Source organism: Papio anubis, chromosome 10, assembly GCF_008728515.1.
Source record: "Papio anubis isolate 15944 chromosome 10, Panubis1.0, whole genome shotgun sequence".
Lineage (NCBI taxonomy): Eukaryota > Metazoa > Chordata > Mammalia > Primates > Cercopithecidae > Papio > Papio anubis.
The window spans coordinates 55,618,692-55,639,205 of NC_044985.1; the positions used below are offsets into that span (position 1 = coordinate 55,618,692).

Genomic DNA, 20,514 nt, shown 5'->3' on the forward strand with positions numbered 1-20,514 from the left:
GTTCAGCAAATAAATACTGGGCTGAGTATCTGATGAACTGCACTCTGCATAGGTTGCATTCTGAGAGAGAACTTGGGCAGTTTATCTTTTCTGGGATTTGGTTTCCTTGTCTCTAAAATGAGAAGGCGTGTTACTTCTAGACCATCATCTCAAGGGTCCATTTTAGCTTTAGCGTGCATCAGTGTAAAACCTGTTAACAAATATTTGTTGAGACAAGGAATTCTGGTGTATAGCCAACATTGTGGGAATATTTGTGGATACCTAAACAGTGCTTTATCCTCTGGGCAAAACAGTTCCAACAGCTACTAAATACTAACAAGGCCTACGGCTAAAATCAGGTAGCACCTTGTGATGTAATTCAAACCACTAGAACATGTGGCATGCAAGACTACATCAGGCCACTTAGGTATTTATTAGTTAACAATTTATTTATTTATTTATTTATTTTTGAGACGGAGTCTCTGTCTCCCAGGCTGGAGTGTAGTGGCGCAATTTCGGCTCACTGCAACTTCTGCCTCCAGGGTTCGAGCGATTCTCCTGCCTCAGCCTCCCGTGTAGCTGGGATTACAGGCGCCCGCCACCATGCTTGGCTAATTTTTGTATTTTTAGTAGAGACGGGGTTTCACTATGTTGGCTACGCTGGTCTCGAACTCCTGACCTCAGGCAATCTACCTGCCTCGGCCTCCCAAAGTGTTGGGATTACAAGCGTGAGCCACCGCGCCTGGCCTAGGTAACGATTTTTCCGCGTTAAATGACTGCCTACTAACCTGAAGAGTGAAAGCAGAGTACCTAAATATCATACTGTATACGTTAAAAACAGGGGAGAAAGGAAAAAAGATGTTAAAGTTTACAGCAAAATGAGAAACAAAGGAGGAAAATAAGTGAAAACTTCTTCCGAAACTGAGACTCAACCTCTACATTTTACCCTAGGTAAGATTTACCCTAGGGTAAAATTGCCCACAGGTCTCAAGTGTTTGGATGCACTGTCCAGGCCAAGAGGAAAGATTTTCAGCCAGTCTCCAAAACATCTCAGGGACGGGTAAGGAAAACAGGCGTAAACTGTCTGTATTGATCAAATCAACCCCAGAGAAACTTTCCTAGGGCCGGAGAGCATCTCAACCGCGAAGTTTCATTTGCGGCCTCCTTCTCCACTTCAGGCCTGCAAAGCGGCCGAAGGCATTCGCACTGGCTAGGCAATTCGCACAGCTAACGGCCCTTGCACACTTCTCCGCGTTAGCCCCGCCTCCTGAGGCGCTTCCGCCGCCGGGCTCCTGGACACGCCTCCTTTAATTGGCTAACGTCACGCTGGGAGTGGGCGGGGACAATGTGTCAGACTGTGCGGTCACTTCCGGCCCGGGAGCGCGCGGGTTGATTCGTCCTTCCTCAGCCGCGGGTGCTCGTAGCTCGGAAATGGCGGGTAAGTTCCCGGGAAAAGTTTACCAAGGGGAGGAGGCGGCCAGATCTGGGATAGAACGCTGAGACGGTGGTGACAATGCCCGCCTGGAACTTTCGGGCTGTAGCCTGGGTTCCAGAAGGCCTGCTTGGGACCGGAAGCGCGGAACTCTCAGCCCAGCAGCTCCCTGTTGGCCGCGGTCCGCGCCCCCGCCCCCAGCTGCTTGGGGTTCTGCGCCTTTTGCGAGCACCCCGGCCCCTACCGAGGGCCGAAGAGGCCGGGGGAAAGCGTCAAGATTTGAGCTTGTAAAATGCCACATGCCTTGGGGCCTGTTTCTCTTCCCATTCCTTTTGTCCACTGCTGCTTGCTTCAGATCTTGTACATCTGGTCCTGTTCCCGCCAGCTGATTTTAATGCTCAGATCTCCTCCTCTTCCAGGTCTCCGTCTACCTTCCAATACAGTCAACTTCTGAGCTAGCGCATTGCCGACTTGCCCTGCTCTAGCGCTCCCACTTGGAGCTCGACTGACTTCATAATCGTCTCCTTAATCTCTCACACTTTAGTATTCCGAGGATCGTATTTAGATGCCTTTTGAGAAAGACTGTTCCTGAACTCCTCCCTTCTCTTTTAGGGTTGGACTACTATAATACAATTCTCTTGAGTACATTCTAGCGTCCCTTCAACTTACAACATTTAATAATGTATAATTGCTATTACTTTGTATGTGTATTAAGGCTGTTTTGGTGTGATTATTTTTTTCGATTACTTATCTTTTGAAGTTATGGACAGTTTCTTCTTCCTGAGACAGGGTCTCTCTCTCTGTCGCCCAGTCTGGAGTGCAACGATCCTAGTTCCCGGCAGCCTCCAACTCCTTCTACGCTCAAGCTATCCTCTTGCCTCAGCCTCCCGAGTAGCTAGGACTACAGGCATGCACCACAACATTCGGCTAAAAAAAACACTTTTTAAAAACCTTTTAGAGACAGGGTCTGGCTGTATTGCCTCAGGCTGTTCTGGAACTCTTGGCCTCAAGCCATCCTTTCGCCTCTGCTTCTCACAGTGTTAGAATTACAGGATTGGGCCACTTCGCTGGCCTCTGTTGCTTTTATCATCTCTTTACAGGGCATTCCTCGTAGTCTCCATTTTTATGGATATGTGGGATAGACGAGCTCTTGTGTGAGCTCTAGAGATGTTCAAAGAAGGACTTTTCTACCAGATAGAAATTGTAGGATCTTGAAGTACAACAGAAGAGGGAGGACATACGTTAAGAATTACATCTAAATTCGAATTTGGGGCTCATCATTTAGTAGTTGGATGCCCTTCAACTTAACCTCTTTCTAAGCCTGAACTTCTGAATATAAAGTGGAGTTGATATAATACCTACTTACAGAATTGTGCGGATTAAGCTAATATATGATTTCGCAGGTTAAATTTTGTTGCTTACATTCCTCGAAGTAAATTCTTTTTTTTTTTTTGAGACGGAGTCTCGCTCTGTCGCCCAGGCTGTAGTGCAGTGGCCGGATCTCAGCTCACTGCAAGCTCCACCTCTTGGGTTTACGCCATTCTCCTGCCTCAGCCTCCCGAGTAGCTGGGACTACAGGCGCCCACCACCTCGCCCGGCTAAGTTTTTGTATTTTTTAGTAGAGACGGGGTTTCACCGTGTCAGCCAGGATGGTCTCGATCTCCTGACCTCGTGATCCGCCCGTCTCGGCCTCCCAAAGTGCTGGGATTACAGGCTTGAGCCACCGCGCCCGGCCCCTCGAAGTAAATTCTGTAATCTCAGTTCTGTAGATTAGGGTCAGCGGGATTAAGTAATGTACTCTAGTTCACTGAGCTCACTAGCTCAGTAAGTGTGTGAAATAGTCAGAATCCAGGAATTCTGACTCCAAACTATTAATCTATGCTGCTTCAAGTCTCCCATTTTCTGTGTGTGTGTTTTAACCCCTTATTGAAGTTCATAGCACATCTAGCACATCATTGTACCCATTTTTACTTTTTGCTTATGGCTTTTTTCTGCCTGAAATTTTACTAATTTTTTTTTTTTTGGAGACTCTGAGTCTTGCTCTGTCACCAGACTGGAGTACAGTGGTGCGATCTCCTCAACCTTTGCCTTCCAGATTCAAGCAATTCTTCTGCCTCAGCCTCTGGAGTAGCTGGGACTACAGGCGCGCACCACCAGGTCCAGCTAATTTTTGTATTTTTAGTGGAGATGGGGTTTCACCATGTTGGCAAGGATGATCTCCATCTCGACCTCGTGATCCCCCTGCCTTGGCCTCCCAAAGTGCTGAAATTACAGGCGTGAGCCACCGCGCCCGGCCCATTTTTACTAATCTTTATATTCATTTTGTCAGGAGATTTGTTACCTCGAAAGTTTCTTTTGATAGTGATATCTTCTAGTGTTATTTATTATATATATTATTGAGTAACCACTTTGTAGTAAAACTACTTTATTGTGCCAGTAGCTCACAGTTTATGACTTTAGGCACACATGATTTTTAAATATTTAATACAGTGGAAAGATGTTTTCTTTGTGCCCCTGTTCCTCTTCCTTCTTTCTTACCTAGGGTAACTGTGGTTACCAGATATTTGTGTATTCTTCTTGAGACATTCCATGCATTATCATTTCCTTATCTGAAGCACTCTAGTAGACTTTTTCCAATACTTAAAATGAAATTCTGTCATAATTATCAGAGGACATTCTCATTTTGGTTTTTACATCTTATAATGAAAAAGACGACTTAGGTATAAATCTTAGCAGATTATTTGTATTAGTAAATGTTCAGAAATGTTAGTAATCTATCATGTTAATTTTCAGGTTTATTTATATTAAGTATGCCTAGTTTATAAACTTGTATCTCAAAAGTGATTTCTTTTTCTGTTTTGTAATGAGGCACCTTTTTTTTTTTTTTTTTGAGATGGAATCTTGCTCTGTCGCCCAGGCTAGAGGGCAGTGGCGTGATCTCAGCTCACTGCAGCCTCTGCCTCCCGGGTTCAAGAGATTCTCCTGCCTCAGCCTCCCAAGTAGCTGGGATTACAGGCACCTGCCACCGTGCCTGGCTAATTTTTGTATTTTTGGTAGAGACGGGTTTCACTATCTTGGCCAGGCTGACCATGAACTCCTGACCTCATGATCCACCCGTCTCGGCCTCCCAAAGTGCTGGGATTACAGGTGTGAGCCACCGTGCCCGGCTGGCATTCTTAATACATTTATTTAAGAGTATGTGGAGAATGACTTGTGCTTTTATGATCTGTCAGCATGTTTTAAATCATACCCCTATTCCACTTCTAATAACCCTATTGTAAGTTGGACGATTTAAATCACTTCCAATTAAACCTTTTAAAAACCTTTTCTCTTAGGATTTGGTGCTATGGAGAAATTTTTGGTAGAATATAAGAGTGCAGTGGAGAAGAAACTGGCAGAGTACAAATGTAACACCAACACAGCAATTGAACTAAAATTAGGTATGTATGCCATTTCTAAGTAATATTATGTACATACTGTGTGTGTATATATAATCTTTCATTTTAAATTTGAAGTAAAATTTTATGTAAGAGCAGTTATTTATGCAAATGTATAGTTTTCTGCATTTATTGAACATACTCAGATTTTATTCAGTCTTGATTTATGTCATGGAAGGTGTAGACGTTTGAAAGGTGACAGAATTTTATGTAAAAAGGAAAGACGGTGGGGCAAAAAGTAGTAAGTATGTATAGTTTCAGCTTCTTAAAAATATTTTTAACGTTTTTGCCTGTAAGAATAATAAACAATAGCAAACATTGGTGAGGATGTAGGAAAAAACACTTGTATATTGCTGGTGGGAATGTAAAGTGATACAACTACTTGGGAAAACAGTTTGGCTCTTTTCTTTGTCTTTTTTATTTTCTTTCCTTCCTTCTCTTCTTTCCTTTCCTCCCCTCCCCCTCTTTTTTCTTTCTCTCTTTCTTTTTTAAAGAGACAGGGTCTCACTCTATCACCCAGGCTGTAGTGCCATGGCATGGTCATAGCTCACTGCCACCTCCAACCCCTGGCGTCAGGCAATCCTTCTGCCTCAGTCTGCCAAGTAGCTGGGAGACCATAGGTGTGCACCACCCAAGCCTGGCTAACTTTTATAAAATTTTTTTTTTTTTTTTTTTTTTTGAGATGGAGTTTCGCTCTTGTTGCTCAGGATGGAGTGCAGTGGTGCAATCCCAGCTCACCGCAACCTCCACCTCCTGGGTTCTAGTGATTTTCCTGCCTCAGCCTTCCAAGTAGCTGGGATTACTGGCATGCACCACCATGCCCGGCTAATTTTTTGTATTTTTAGTAGAGACAGGGTTTCTTCATGTTGGTCAGGCTGATCTCGAACTCCCAACCTCTGGTGATCCGTCCACCTTGGCCTCCCAAAGTGCTGGGATTACAGGCATGAGCCACCACTTACAAATTTTTTCATAGAGATGGACCTTACGTGTCTGTGTGTCCAGGCTGATCTTGAACTCTTGGCTTCAAGCAGTCCCCTGGCTTGGCCTCCCAAAGTGTTGAGATTATAGCTGTGAGCCACACCACCCCTCCTGGTTTGACAGTTTCTTAAGAAGTTAAACATAGATGAATTATATGACCCAGGAGTTGTACTGCCAGGTATCTGTCTACGGTAGAGAAATGAAAATGTAGTTCACGCAAAAACTTGTACATGAATGTTCATAGCCGCATTATTCACAATAGCCAAAAAATGTAAAAAACCTAGATATATATCAGCTGGTAAATGGATATAGTATAGCTATACTACGGAATAGTATTTGGCAACAAGAAGGAATGAAATTCTGATACCTATTGCAATGAACCTTAAAAAGATTGTGCTAAGTGAAAGAAACCAAACAAAAACACTATATATTAAGTAATTCTGTTTGTATGAAATGTTCAGAAAAGACAAATCCATAGAGACAGAAAGTAGTGGTTGCCTGGGGCTAGAGGTAGGAGCACAGAGTAACTACAAATGGGCCTGACGTTTCTTTTGGGAATGATGGAAATGTTTGAAAGTTAGATTGTGGCACAGCTCTAAATTTGCTAAAATTTTACACTTAGAACAAGTGAAAAATAATATATGCTCATGATTCCTGGTTGCATTACTTTCTATGCCTGAATTTCCTCATTGTTAATAGTACTTCACAGTAGTTACAAAGATTAAATATGGAGTTAAATGCCAGTAAAGTGTTTAAACTCCTTGACATATAGAAAATACTTGATAAGGGCTAAGCAGAGTGACGACGTGGTTGCTGGGATCTCTGTATTTTTTACATATCCCCTCATTTTGCGATTACTTCATTCTTTGATACCTTGATTACCTTGGAATATCCTGTCATCTGTTATCTCTGTCCCAGCCTTGGAATCAGCCATTTCTCCAAGGATCCCTAGTTTCTTTTAGTAGGAAATGTCATTTTATTTTATTTTAGAGAGAGAGTCTCACTCAGTCGCCCAGGTGGAGTGCAGTGGTGCGATCTTGGCTCACTGTAACCTCTGCCTCCCGGATTCAAGTAATTCTTGTGCCTTAGCCTCTCTAGTAGCTGGGATTATAGGCATGTGCTTACCAGGCCCAGGTAATTTTTTTGTGTTTTTAGTAGAGATGAGGTTTCGCCATGTTGGTTGTCTCAAACTGACCAAGTGATCCACCTGCCTCGGTCTCCCAGAGTGCTGGAATTACAGGCGTGAGCCACTGCACCCAGTCAAGAAATGGTTTTTTGTTTTTGTTTTTGTTTTTGTTTTTTTTGAAATGGAGTCTCGCTCTGTAGCCCAGGCTGGAGTGCAGTGGCGCGATCTCGGCTCACTGCAAGCTCTGCCTCCTGGGTTCACACCATTCTCCTGCCTCAGCCTCCCGAGTAGCTGGGACTACAGTTGCCCACCACCGCGCCCGACTAATTTTTTGTATTTTCAGTAGAGACGGAATTTCACTGTGTTAGCCAGGATGGTCTCGATCTTCTGACTTCATGATCCACCCGCCTCGGCCTCCCAAAGTGCAGGGATTACAGACGTGAGCCACCGCGCCCAGCCTGGAAATGGTTTTTTATTTTGAGATGGAGTCTCACTCTTGTCACCCAGGCTGGAGTGCAGTGATGTGGTCTTGGCTCACTGAAACCTCTGCCTCCTGGGTTTAACTGGTTCTCGTGCCTCCGCCTCCCAAGTAGCTGGGATTACAGGTGCCTGCCACCACACCCAGCTGATTTTTGTATTTTTAGTAGAGACAGGGTTTCAGCATGTTGGCCAGACTGGTCCCGAACTCCTGACCTCAGGTGATCTGCCCACCTTGGCCTCCCAAAGTGCTGGGATTACAGGCATGAGCCATCACACCCATCCACAGGAAATGGTATTTAAAAGCCGAGGTCTGGGTGCTGAAGCCAAGATCTAGGTGCTAGATGAACTCATTGCTGTTAGTATTGCTCTAACATTAATGAAAGCAGGCTTAGGAGATAGAACTTTGTTCCTTACCATTCTGTCCCTGCCACCTGCAAGGTGACTACAGTCTCATTTCTTTGTCCAAAATTAGTTTTCCATGTTCTAGCACTTTATATAAATGGAATTATACCATATATACTGGCTTTGTGACTGGCTTGTTTCATTAAGCATAATTTTTATGAGGTACATCATATGTTGTCTGTACCAGTAGTTCATTCCCCAATATTTTTTTTTTTTTTTTGAGACGGAGTCTTACGCTGTTGCCTGAGAGTACAGTGGCATGATTGCGGCTCACTATAATCTCTACCTTCTGGGTTCAAGCGATTCTCCTGCCTCAGCCTCTGGAGTAGCTGGGATTACAGGTGCCCGCCACCATGCCTGGCTAATTCTTTTGTATTTTTAGTAGAGACGGGGTTTCACTATGTTGGCCAGGCTGGTCTCAAACTCCTGACCTCATGATCGCCTGCCTCGACCTCCCAAAGTGCTGGGATTACAGGCGTGAGCCACCGTGCCCGGCAGTTCACTCCTTTTTATTGCTGAATACTGTTCTGTTGTTGGATACATCATCATTCACCAGCTAATAGATATTTGGGTTGTTTCTAGTTTTTGGCTGTTACTGTATGAGTTTTTTTGTGGACATATGATTTTATTTTGGATAAATTCCTAGCTGTGGATTTGCTGGGTCAGTAGGGTATTTGTATGTTTAACTTTAGGGGATACTTGCTGTACTGACTTCCAAGTACTTTTATACTCACATCAACTGTGTATTAGAATTTTGGTTATTACATATTCTCACCAACATTTGATGTTGTCAGTTTTTTAAGTTTTAGGCATTCTTCTGGGTATGTAGTAGTATTTCTTTGTTAGTAGTACTTCATAGTGGTTGTAAAGTTTAAATAGATTTTAATTTACCTTTCCCTGATAACTAATGCTATTAAGGATTTTTTTTTTTTTTTTTTGAGACTGAGTCTGGCTCTGTCGCCCAGGCTGGAGTGCGGTGGCCGGATCTCAGCTCACTGCAAGCTCCGCCTCCCGGGTTCACGCCATTCTCCTGCCTCAGCCTCCCGAGTAGCTGGGACCACAGGCGCCCGCCACTTCGCCCGGCTAGTTTTTTGTATTTTTTAGTAGAGACGGGGTTTCACCGTGTTAGCCAGGATGGTCTCGATCTCCTGACCTCGTGATCCGCCCGTCTCGGCCTCCCAAAGTGCTGGGATTACAGGCTTGAGCCACCGCGCCCGGCCAAGGATTTTTTTTTTAATGTGGTTATTGACTATCTCCTTTTGGACTCATGTATTCACATCTTTTGCCCATTTTAAAATTAGGTTATTTGGGGGCCGGGTGCAGGATTACACACCTGTAATCCCAGCACATTGTGAGGCCGAGGCAGGCGGATCACGAGGTCAGATCAAGACTATCCTGGCTGACACAGTGAAACCCCGTCTCTACTAAAAATACAAAAAATTAGCTGGGCGTGGTGGCGGGTGCCTGTAGTCCCAGCTACTTGGGAGGCTGAGGCAGGAGAATGGCATGAACCCGGGAGGCAGAACTTGCATGAGCCAAGATCACTCCGCTGCACTCCAGCCTAGGCGACAGAGTGAGACTCCATCTCAAAAAAAAAAAAAAAAAAAAAATTAGGTTATTTGTCTTTTTGTTATTAGTTGTATTTACCTACATATTCTGGATGAGTCCTTTATGCAGATTACATGTTTTGTGCACATTTTTCTCTCAGTTTGTGGCTTGCCTGTTCATATTCTAAACTTTTTTTTGATAACCAGAAGTTTTTAGTTTTAATCATGTCCAGTTTATTAATTTTAAAAATTTCTATTAGTGTTTTCTGGTTCATACCTAATATCTTTGTCTACCCCGAGGAGATAATGAAGCTCTCTTAATGTTTTCTTCTGGAAGGTTTTTAGTTTTAGCTTATTAAAATTATGTCCATGATCCATCTCATGTTATTTTTCATGTTCAACATGAGGACGGGGATTAAGGTTTGTTTTTCCATGTGGATATCCACTTGTTTCAGTATAATTTGTGTGAATGCCTTGGTGCTTTAACAAAAATAAATTGAACTTCCACATGTGGATCTGCATCTGGACTTTTCTCATCCATTGTCTGTTTTTCTGCCAATATCGTACTGTCTGGATTAGTGTAACTTTCTAGTGAGTCCTGGTAGTGTGAGTCCCAAATCTTTATTTTTTCAAGATTGTTTTGATTATTCTTGACCTTATTTCTGTATACATTTTGGAATCAGGTGGTTAATTTCTATTTAAAAAGTTCTGACTTAGTTAAGGTTACATTGAATCTAAAAATGAATTTTTTTAGTGGGGAGAATTGCTATCTTAATAACATTGAGCCTTCCAATATATGAACATGACATATTTCTGTATTCTAGAAATGTTTCAGGTTTTCAGTCTTGCGTGTATTTTGTTACATTTATCTAAGTAAATCTACATCTTTTGATTGTTGATGCTCTTAAAAATGGTATACTTTTTAATTTTTTGTGTGTGACATGTTCTCACTTTGCCACCCAGAATGAAGCGCAGTAGAACGATCTCCACTCACTGCAACCTCTGCCTCCGGGCCCAAGTGATCCTCTTACCACAGCTTCCCGAGTAGCTAAAACTCGGCACCATGCCTGGCTAATTTTTGTATTTATTTGTAGAGACAGGGTTTCGCCATGTTACCCAGACTGGTCTTGAACTCTGGATTCGAATGATCTGCCCACCTCGGCCTCCCAAAGTACTATTACAGATGTGAGCCACTGTGCCTGACCTAAAAATGATATACTTTCAAAATTTTCTCTTCCAATTGCTTGTTTTATGTGTGTGCATGTGCATATACATGCACACATAATGGCACAGTTTGTGTAATTGTTTTGTATCCTGCAACCTTGCTGAATTCACTTATTATAGTGTTTTGTATTCTGGGCTTTTTCTGAGAGAGTGTCTCACTCCATTGCCAAGCCTGGAGTACAGTGGCGTGATTGTGGCTCACCATAGCCTTGACTTCCAAGGCTGAAGCGATCCACCTCAGCCTCCTGAGTAGCTGGGACTACAGGTGCGTGCCACCATGCCTGGCAATTTTTTTTTTTTTTTTTTTTTTTATTTTTTTCCTAGAGATGGGGCCTCACTATGTTGCCCATGCTGGTCTTGAACTCCTGGGCTCAAGCAATCCTCTTGCCTCAGCTTCCCAAAGTGCTAGGGTTGCAGGTATAAGCCACCGCACCCAGCTGTAGTATTTTTTTTAAGTGTAGATTATTTCAGATTTCCTGCACACACACATTACCTGTTAATGAAGAAAATTACAGTTTTTCTTTGCCTTATACAGTTGTCCATTGGTATCTTCAGGGATTTGGTTCCAGGATCCCCTGTGGATACCAAAATCTGCCAATGCTCTGGTCCATTATACAAAATGCCATAGTGTGGCTGGGCATGGTGGATCACATCTGTAATCTAGCACTTTGGGAGGTTGAGGCAGGTAGATTGCTTGAGCCCAGGAGTTTGAGACCAGCCTGAGCAACATGGCAGAACCCCATCTCTACAAAAAATACAAGTATTAGCCAGGCGTGGTGGTGTGTGTCTGTAGTCCAGCTACTCAGAAGGTTTAGGTGGGAGGATCTGCCTGAGCCCGAGAGTTCCAGGCTGCAGTGAGCTGTGATTGTGCCACTGCTCTCCAGTGTGAGTGACAGAGTGAGAACCTGTCTTGATAGATAGATAGCCATATAGCTGGGCGCGGTGGCTCATGCCTGTAATACCAGCACTTTGGGAGGCTGAGGCAGGTGGATCACGAGGTCAGGAGTTCGAGAAGACAAGCCTGGTCAACATGGTGAAACCCTGCCTCTACTGAAAATACAAAAATTAGCTGGGCATGATGGCACACACCTGTAATCCCAGCTACTTGGGAAACTGAGGCAGGAGAATCTCTTGAGCCCAGGAGGTGGAGGTTGCAGTGAGCTGAGATTGTGCCACTGCACTCCAACCTGGGTGACAAAGCAAGACTTTGTCTCGGGGGGGAAAAATATAGCCATATAGTACAGTCAGCTCTTTGTATCTGCAGATTCTGTATTTGAGGTTTCAACCAATCTCATGTTAATCCATAATTGGTTGAATCAGTGGATGTGGAACCTGCATATATGGAGAGCCACCTATGTTTCATTTTCTTGCCATATTTATTGCACTGGCCAGAACCTCTATTGTAATGTCAAATGGAAGTGATAGAACAGACATCCTTGCCTTATTCCCAATTTAAGTAGGAAAATTTTGAGCCTTTCACCATTCACTATGATGTTAGCTATAGGTTTTTCATATGTGCCCTTTATCAGGTTGAGGAAGTTTCCTTCTATTCCTAGTTTGGTGAGAGTTTTTATTATGAAAGTGTTACATTCTAATGCTTTTTCTTTATCAAGATAATCATAAGATTTTTCTCCTTTAATTCTGATAATGTGAATTACATTGATGAGATTTTAAGTGTTAAATTAGCCTTGCATGCCAGTATATTATCCTTTTTCTGCCTTGCTGGATTTGACTTGGCGATGTTTTGTTAAGACTCCCTTGTTCATGACAGGTGATGGTTTCTTTTTTCATACATCTTTGTTCGATTTTGGTATCAAGGTTTCCTGGGCTCATAAAATGAGTTAGGAACTGTTTCTTCTCTGTCTTCTGGAAGAATTTGTTTAAGACTGCATTATTCCTTTAAACGTTCAGTAGCATTCACCAGTGAAGTTTTATGTGCCGTTTTTTTGAAGATTTTTAACTATAAATCCAATAAATAGATTTAATACTATTCTGATTTTCTGTTTCTTATGTCAGTTTTGGTAATTTTTGTCTTTGAAAGCATTTCTCTATTTTATCTAACTTTCTTGGCAGAAAGTCATTTACAGTATTGCCCTGTTACCATCTAAATGACTGTAGAGCCAGGTGCAGTGGCTCAGACATGTAATCCCAGATCTTTGGGAGGCCAAGGCAGAAGGATTGCTTGAGCCCAAAAGTTCAAGGCCAGCCTGGGCAATATAATGAGACCTTGTTGATAAAATAAAATTTTAAAATTAGCCAAGCATGGTTGCGTGCACCTGTAATCCCAGCTACTTGGGAGGCTGAGGTGAGAGGATCACTTGAGCCGGAGAGGTGGAGTGGAGGTTATAGTGAGCTAGGATCACCCCACTGCACTCCAGTCTGGGTGACATAGCCAGGTGCTGTCTCAAAAAACAAAATAAAATAAAATAAGTGACTCTAGAATCTATAATCCCTTCTTGGGGATATCGGTAATTCTTTATCTCTTTTAATGTCTCCCTACAAGTTTATCAGTCTTAGTGATCTTTTCAGCAATTGCCTTTGTCTGTTATTTATCTGTTTTCTTAATCTTTCATTCTTCTGACTTTGGGTTAATTTTTTTTCCCTCCTTTTGAGACAAGGTTTTGCTCTGTTGCCCAGGCTAGAGTGCAGTGGTGTGATCATGGCTCATTGTAGCCTCAACCTCCTGGCTCAAGTGACCCTCTCACCTCAGCCTTCCAAGTAGCCGGGACTACAGGTGTACACCACCATACTCAGCTATATATATATATATATATTTTTTTTTTTTTGTAGAGATGGAGTCTCACTATGTTGCTCAGGGTGGTCTCGAACTCCTAGGCTCAAGTGATCCTCCTGCCTTGGCCTCCCGAAGTGTTAGGATTGTAGGCATGAGCCACCTTACCTAGTCTAATTTGCTCTTTTTAAGATCTTTCTTTTTAAAGTAGACGTCTATATAAACTTTAAACTTTCCTTTTCTAATACTAGCATTAATGTTAATAAATTTACCTCTAGTTGCAGTGAGCCAAGATTGCGTCACTGCACTCCAGCCTGGGTGACAAAGCAAGATTCCATCTCAAAAAAAAAGAAAAAAAAATTTACTGCTAAATATTGATATAATTGCATCCCACCAATTCTGTTATGTTCTATTTTTATTATAGATCAATGCAAAATATTTTTAATTTCCCTTGTGACTTCTTTTTTGACCCATGAGTTATATAGAAGAGTGTTGCTTAATTTCCAAATATTTGGGACTTTTCTAGCTGTCTTAGTGTCACTGATTTCTGAATTAATTCTGTCAAGGTCAGACAATATAGTCTTATTTCAGTCCTTTTAAATTCATTGAGCCTTGTTTTATAGCTCATCATATAGGATCTGTTTGGTCAGTGTTCTAGGTGCACTGAAAAATAATTTATATTCTGCAGTTTTATGTAGTGTTCTATAAGTGTAAATTGACATAATAGTATTAAAGTCTTTTATATTTTTACTGTCTTTCTAGCAATTATGACAATTGAGAGAACTGTTGAAATCTCCAGCTGGAATTGTGGATTGTCTAGGTCTTCAGTCATTAATTTTTGCTTGATGTATTTGCAGCTCTGATATTAGGTACATACAGATTTAGACTTCCTATGTCTTCTTAATGAAATGACCTTACTCATTATAAAATGTTTCATCTTTATCTCTGTCCCCTCTTTAACCCATCTTGCTTTATATTTAAGTCTACTTTGTTAGATATTAATATAGAAATGAGAATGTTTTAAACCTGTGAAAAATAAAAGCATGTTTATATGCTGATGCCAATGATCTATCAGAGAAGAGGGAGATTATATAGGAGTATTTCTGGGAGTATCAGAGAAGGGGAGTATTTGTTGAGTAATATCCTTGACAATGTAAGAGGGGGAAGTATTTTATTAATCAATGGAAGGATTAGCCTTAGATAGGAGCATGGAGAATTTCTACCATAACAAGATGAAGGAGAGTATACAGGAATTGCTGCAGTAAGCTAGACGGTGTAGAGGAAGCATTTTGTGCAGTTTCTTTCTGAATGCTTCTGTTTCCTAAGTGAGATAGGAAGCAAGGTCATCTGTGCAGAATGTGCTTATAGAAGAAGGCATTGGAGGTTTGAGGAAATAGTCATCTAGGTGAGTGGGAGGAGTGAGTAGACTTGAGAACTGTTACAATTGTCAGGTAGCACTAAGGGCCCACTTCAAGTTCTCATGAATATAAAGTGAGGTCAGTCATGTCCAGATGAAAATGTGCCACAAAGAATAGACATATAGTCAAATTCGACTAGAGTAGGTTTTGTTTTTTTTTTTGAGACGGAATTTTGGTCTTGTCATCCAGGCTGGAGTGCAATGGCACGATCTTGGCTCACTGCAACCTCCGCCTCCGGAGTTCAAGCGATTCTCCTGCCTCAGCCTTCCAAGTATTTGGGATTACAGGCACCCACCACCACGCCCGGTTAATTTTTGTATTTTTAGTAGAGGCAGGGTTTCGCCGTGTTGGCCAGGTTGGTCTCAAACTCCTGACCTCAAGTGATCCACCCACCTCGGCCTCCCAAAGTGCTGGGATTACAGGTGTGAGCCACCGCGCCCAGCCTAGAGTGGGTTTTTTTTTTTTAACCAGTCTGCTATAAAAAAAATTAAGGGCAAGGGATTGAGGATGTTTAGGATGGAGTGATAATATTGTTGGGCTGTGGAATTCTGCACTGGAAAGGGAGGAAAATGAAGATATGAAGTAGAAGAGGGACAGTGAAATTATGTTCAAATCAATTCATTGTGGCCAGGCACCGTGGCCCATGCCTGTAATCCCAGCACTTTGGGGGCTGAGGCAGGTGGATCACGAGGTCAGAAGTTCGAGACCAGCCTGGCCAACATGGTGAAACCCCGTCTCTACTAAAGATAAAAAAATTAGCTAGGCGTGGTGGCACATGCCTATAATCCCAGCTACTTGGGAGGCTGAGGCAGGAGAATCGCTTGAACCTCGGAGGCTGAGGTTGCTGTGAGCTGAGATTGTGCCATTGCATTCCAGCCTGGACAACAAGAGCGAAACTCCGTCTCAAAAAAAAAAGAAAGAAAAAATTCATTTTAAGTCTTGGTGGGGGTTTAAGAATTGTTAGAATTGGGATATGGTCGGGTGTGGTAGTTCATGCTTGTAATGCCAGCACTTTGGGAGGCCGAGACAGGAGGATCACTTTAGCCCAGGAGTTTGAGACCAGCTTGGGCAACATAGGGAGACCCCATTTCTACAAAAAATAAAATATTAGCCGGGAGTGGTGGTGCATGCTTCTGGTCCCAGCTACTCAGGAGGCTGAGGCAGGAGGATCACCTGAGCCCAGGAGATTGAGGTTGCAGTGAGCTGTGACTGACTGTGCCACCACACTCCAGCCTGGGTGACACAGCCAGACCCTGTCTCAAAAAACAAAAACAAACAAAAGAATTGGGGGTATAGGGAGTGAGGTAGGAAGATAAATGGTGATGGTAAGATAGTACAATGTTTGAAATAGAGATTAAGGGGGTGTAATTGTAAATAATGATAAATAAAGGCTAGGGCACAACATGAGAATAAGTGGCTAAGGTACAGTAAAGACAAAATTCTTGGGGAGGAATCAAGGAGCTCCAAGGCTGGATTGGAAGATTGATTTTCATTAATTTTGAAGTTACCAAGATTTAAGGCAGTTGTAGTGTTGGAAAGTGCAACAGTGAGCCTGGAGCTAAATTATTCAAAGAATGAGGGAGAGAGATGGAGCATGAGCTTCAAAGCAGTTTGTTCTTAGGGTGTGGGGAGAGAGACATTAGTCTGAAACCAGCAATGAGCAAGGAGGATACCTTGTTCTAGCAGTATGAAGATAGAGAAAACAACCACTACCTGAGAGGTCTGTAAGAGAGGAGCATCCTTAGGGGAGACCCATGTGTGCCAAAGAACTGTTAGCACAGGATAGGAGAGCATTTGATAAAGAGGTTGGGGTTATGGAGAATTTTGGTGGTAACTGACTTCTGAGTTTCACAGTGGTCACAATGAGTTGGGAAGGGGTGGGAAATTAGATGAGTAGTTTTATACTACTGTATAGGGATGAGAATCCCAGTGATAAGGGAATTTTTAAGAATTGGGCCGCTGTTAATGGGAATAAAGAGTGTGATGGGATTAATTATGGCGTCTCCAAGGAATATTTAATGTTGAGATACCTCATCTTGCAGATTGATTGTGCTGATGAGAATGTTGCCAGCACACTGGGGCCACCCTTATGTTTTAAAATTATATAATTAAGCTTGTTTTTCAATTCAGCATGGCTAGGAAAGGATGTATCGGGCAGTACGCTAAGATTTCAGTTATTTAAAGAACACAGGATTATGAATAAACTTAGATATAGTCCAGAATACAATTAGATACTATGCCCTGTGGGGGCCAGAATCCATTTATGTCTGCATTATGAGCACCTGTTGATAGATCATATATATTAAATGTGTTAAATGCTTAAGTATTTATTTATTTATTTGAGATAGGGTCTGGCTCTGTTGCCCAGACTGGAGTGCAATGGTGTGATCTCGGCTCATTGCAAACTCTGTCTCCCAGGCTCAAGTGATCCTTCCACCTCAGCCTCCCAAGGAGCTGGGACTACAGGTGTGTGCCACCACGCCCAGCAAATTTTTATGTTTTTTGTAGAGATGGAGTTTTGCCCTGTTGCCGAAGCTGGTCTTGAACTCTTATGTGTTTATTAAACAAGCTTTAAAAATTGATTAAAATAATGTGCCTTGGTGATGTCTTAATTTTACTTTTGGTTAATAAGACATGTAGACTATATCTTCTTTCATACATCTTGCCTCTCCAGAAACTACTGAAGTGATTCTGAGAACTAGAAAGTATATGAACTTATCGCCATACATGGTGGTTCATACCTGTAAAAGGTGGTGCCACTGACAGAGACACAAAGATTGGAGGAGAAAGCTGGCTCTGGTGGTACTGTTGCTGCTGGTAGTTGAAGCCAGGAAAAAAGATGAACTCTTAAAGAAACACACTGAAAGAAGGGCAGACCAAGGGCCAAGTCTTGGAAAATGCCTATTATCTAAGGAAGTGGAAGCTAAATAAACCAGGTTAAGTCAGAAAAACAAGGAAGTAAATCAGGATAGTATATAAGTGAGAAAGGAATAATAATATTTCAGGTAGAAAAAGAGTTTAATAACATCCACTATTACGGAGTTCAACGAGAGTGAAGAAAAGCAAAACATCACTAATTGTACAATAAAGTCATTAGTAACTCTGAAATAGCAGTAGCATGATGGATAATTATAGTAACTGAGCTGTAGGAAAAAGGGTGGCTGAAGGAGGAGGATCGCTTGAGGCCAGGAGTTTGAGGCCAGCCTAAGCAACATAGCGAGACTTTGTCTCTTAAAAAAAATTAAACAATTAGCCAAGTGTGTGGCACACACTTATTGTCTCAGCTACTTGGGAGGCTTAAGCACAGGAGATCAAGGCTGCAGTTAGCTTTGATTGCACACTGCCCTCCAGCCTGGGCAAGAGAGCAAGACCCCATCTATCTATCTGTCTACTGATTCTCTCTCTTTAAAGGAACTATATCTAAGAGTAGAAGCAATAGGGCAGGGCAGGCATGGTGGCTCACACTTAAAATCCCAGCACTTCGAGAGGCCAAGGCAGGAGGATTGCTTGAGGATGGAGGAGTTCAAAACCAGACTGGGCAACATAGCAAGACTCTGTCTCTACAAAAGAAAGAAAGAAGCTACAGTAAATATATTCAAAAGGAAGAATCATTGCAGGCCCTATGTTCTATATAGCAGCAGTCCCCAACTTTTTTGGCACCAGGGACCAGTTTAGTGGAAGACAATTTTTCTTCAGACCAGGGAGGGGGTGCTTAGGGGTAATGGTTTTGGGATGATTCAAGTGCATTACATTCATTGTGCACTTTTTCTATTATTACATTGTAATTATAATGAAATTATTATACACTTCAGTGTGGAATCAGTGGAAACCCTGAGCTTGTTTTCCTGCAACTAGACAGTCCCATCTGGGGGTGATGGATACAGTGACACCTGAAGTGTTTTGCTTATGTCCAGTCTACTCTGTAATCTCGTTTTGGTTGCTGTCATTGCAGAAAACCCTACCTCACGAAGATAAGATGTTGGAAATGGAAGCAGGCTTTTCAGTACTTTTGTGGCAATCTCAGGATGTTCTGCCTTGATTTTAATTCAGAACATAAGGAGATTTAAAGTTGTCTGAATACTTTTTTTTTTTTTTTTTTTGAGACAGGTCTCACTCTGTTGTCCACACTGGATTGCAGTGGCACGATCTCAGCTCACTGCAGCCTCCACTTCCTGGATTCAAGTGATTCTCATGCCTCAGCCTCCCAAGTAGCTGGGACTACAGGCGCATACCACCAAACCCCACTAAATTTTATAATTTTAGTAGAGACGGGGTTTCGCCATGTTGCTCAGGCTGCTCTTGAACCACTGGGCTCAAGCAGTTCGCCTGCCTCGGCCTTCTAGAGTGCTGGGATTACAGATGTGAGCCACCACACCCGGCTTCAAACGCACTTTTAAGGCCACCTTCATTTGCAGTCTCAAGCAGTTGACCCTGTTCCAGCACGGACAAAGTCGATTCACTTGACTTATTCAAAAATGGGTCACGGATCCATTCCTTCCCAGTTCAGGGTTCTTTTGTGGTTGGGAAATAATGCTCAAACTCTTTTGAAAGCTGAGATAGGTGATCGTGCACCAGCTGGGAGTAAGAGGACCCTGTGAGCCAGGGCCTTTCAAAATCTCTGCTAATGTTTGAAACATGTCAACAATCCCAGTGTTCACTTGTCACCCTCATACTTCCACTTTGTCTTTGAATGCAGTCACTTTATCTGCCAACTTGAACACAATTGTTGTTCTCCCTTCAAGTGATAGATCAAGTTTGTTAAGCAGGTTGAATATGTCGCAAAAATAAGCAAGTTTTGTGACCCATTCTATGTCACTGAAATGTGCTGCCCGTGGTGACTGTTTTTCTAAAAGAAATCTCTGGAGCGGCTGTTATAACTCAGAAACTTTAGCCAGTGATCTACCTTTAGAAAGCTATCTCACTTCTGTGTATAAGAGAAAATATGTGTGCTCTGTGCTCTGTGCCCATCTCCTCACAGAGCGGTGTGAACAGGTGTGAGGTAAGGGCATATACTTTAATGTGGTTGATAATTTTAATTACATCCTGCAAAATGTTAAGTTCAGGTGACATTTTTTAGCTAGCCAGCATTACTCAATGGATGAAATAGTGCATAGATTCACATTTGGAAGCGACTTCTTTTTCTTTTCTTTTCTTTTTTTTAAGACAGGGTCTCATTTTATTGCACAAGCTGTGTGCTGTGGCACAGTTATGGCTCACTGTGGCCTCAACTTTCTGAGCGCAAGCAGTTCTGCCCGGGACTACAGGCACATGCCACCACACCCAGCTAATTTTTTATTATTTGTAGAGGAAAGGGTATCACTGTGTTGCCCAGGCTGGTCTCAAACTCTTGGACTCAAGCAATCCTCACACCTCAGCCTCCCAAAGTGCTGGGATCACAGGCATGAGCCACTGCGTCCGGTCAAGGTGACCTCTTTGACCTGAATAACGAAACCAGAAAGCTGTTCAGTCATGGCAGCCGCTTCGTCCATGCATATACCAACACAAAATGACCAATTCAGTTTTCCTGATACGTAATCATTCAAAGACTTGAATAGTTCTGCAGTGTGGTATTGGTTGGCAAGAAAAGTACACATAACGTATCCTCATGCACATCCTCCTGAAATATATTGCACAAAAACAAGCATTGTTGCCATGTTGTCCACATTGGTAGACTCGTCAGCCTGGGTTGTACACCACGGTGACTCACCCCTCTCTAACAATTGTGCCTCAGCATCCCCTGCTATTTCATCAATTCTTCTA

General features: G+C 42.5%; 1 protein-coding gene across 2 annotated transcripts in view; it reads left to right on the forward strand.

Annotated features, from left to right (window-relative positions):
• The first annotated feature begins 1,320 nt into the window (after positions 1 to 1,320).
• Positions 1,321 to 20,514, forward strand: part of HAT1 (histone acetyltransferase 1) — a 69,739-nt gene continuing 50,545 nt past the window's right edge. The window contains exons 1-2 of one of the 2 annotated variants that reach the window (XM_017946658.3): positions 1,321 to 1,417; positions 4,747 to 4,851. In XM_017946658.3, the coding sequence (XP_017802147.1) occupies positions 1,411 to 1,417; positions 4,747 to 4,851 (112 nt within the window). In that variant the 5' untranslated portion in view covers positions 1,321 to 1,410. Of the gene's footprint in view, positions 1,418 to 1,653; positions 1,831 to 4,746; positions 4,852 to 20,514 lie in introns of those variants that run through there. The other variant, XM_003907609.5, reaches the window with a different exon arrangement.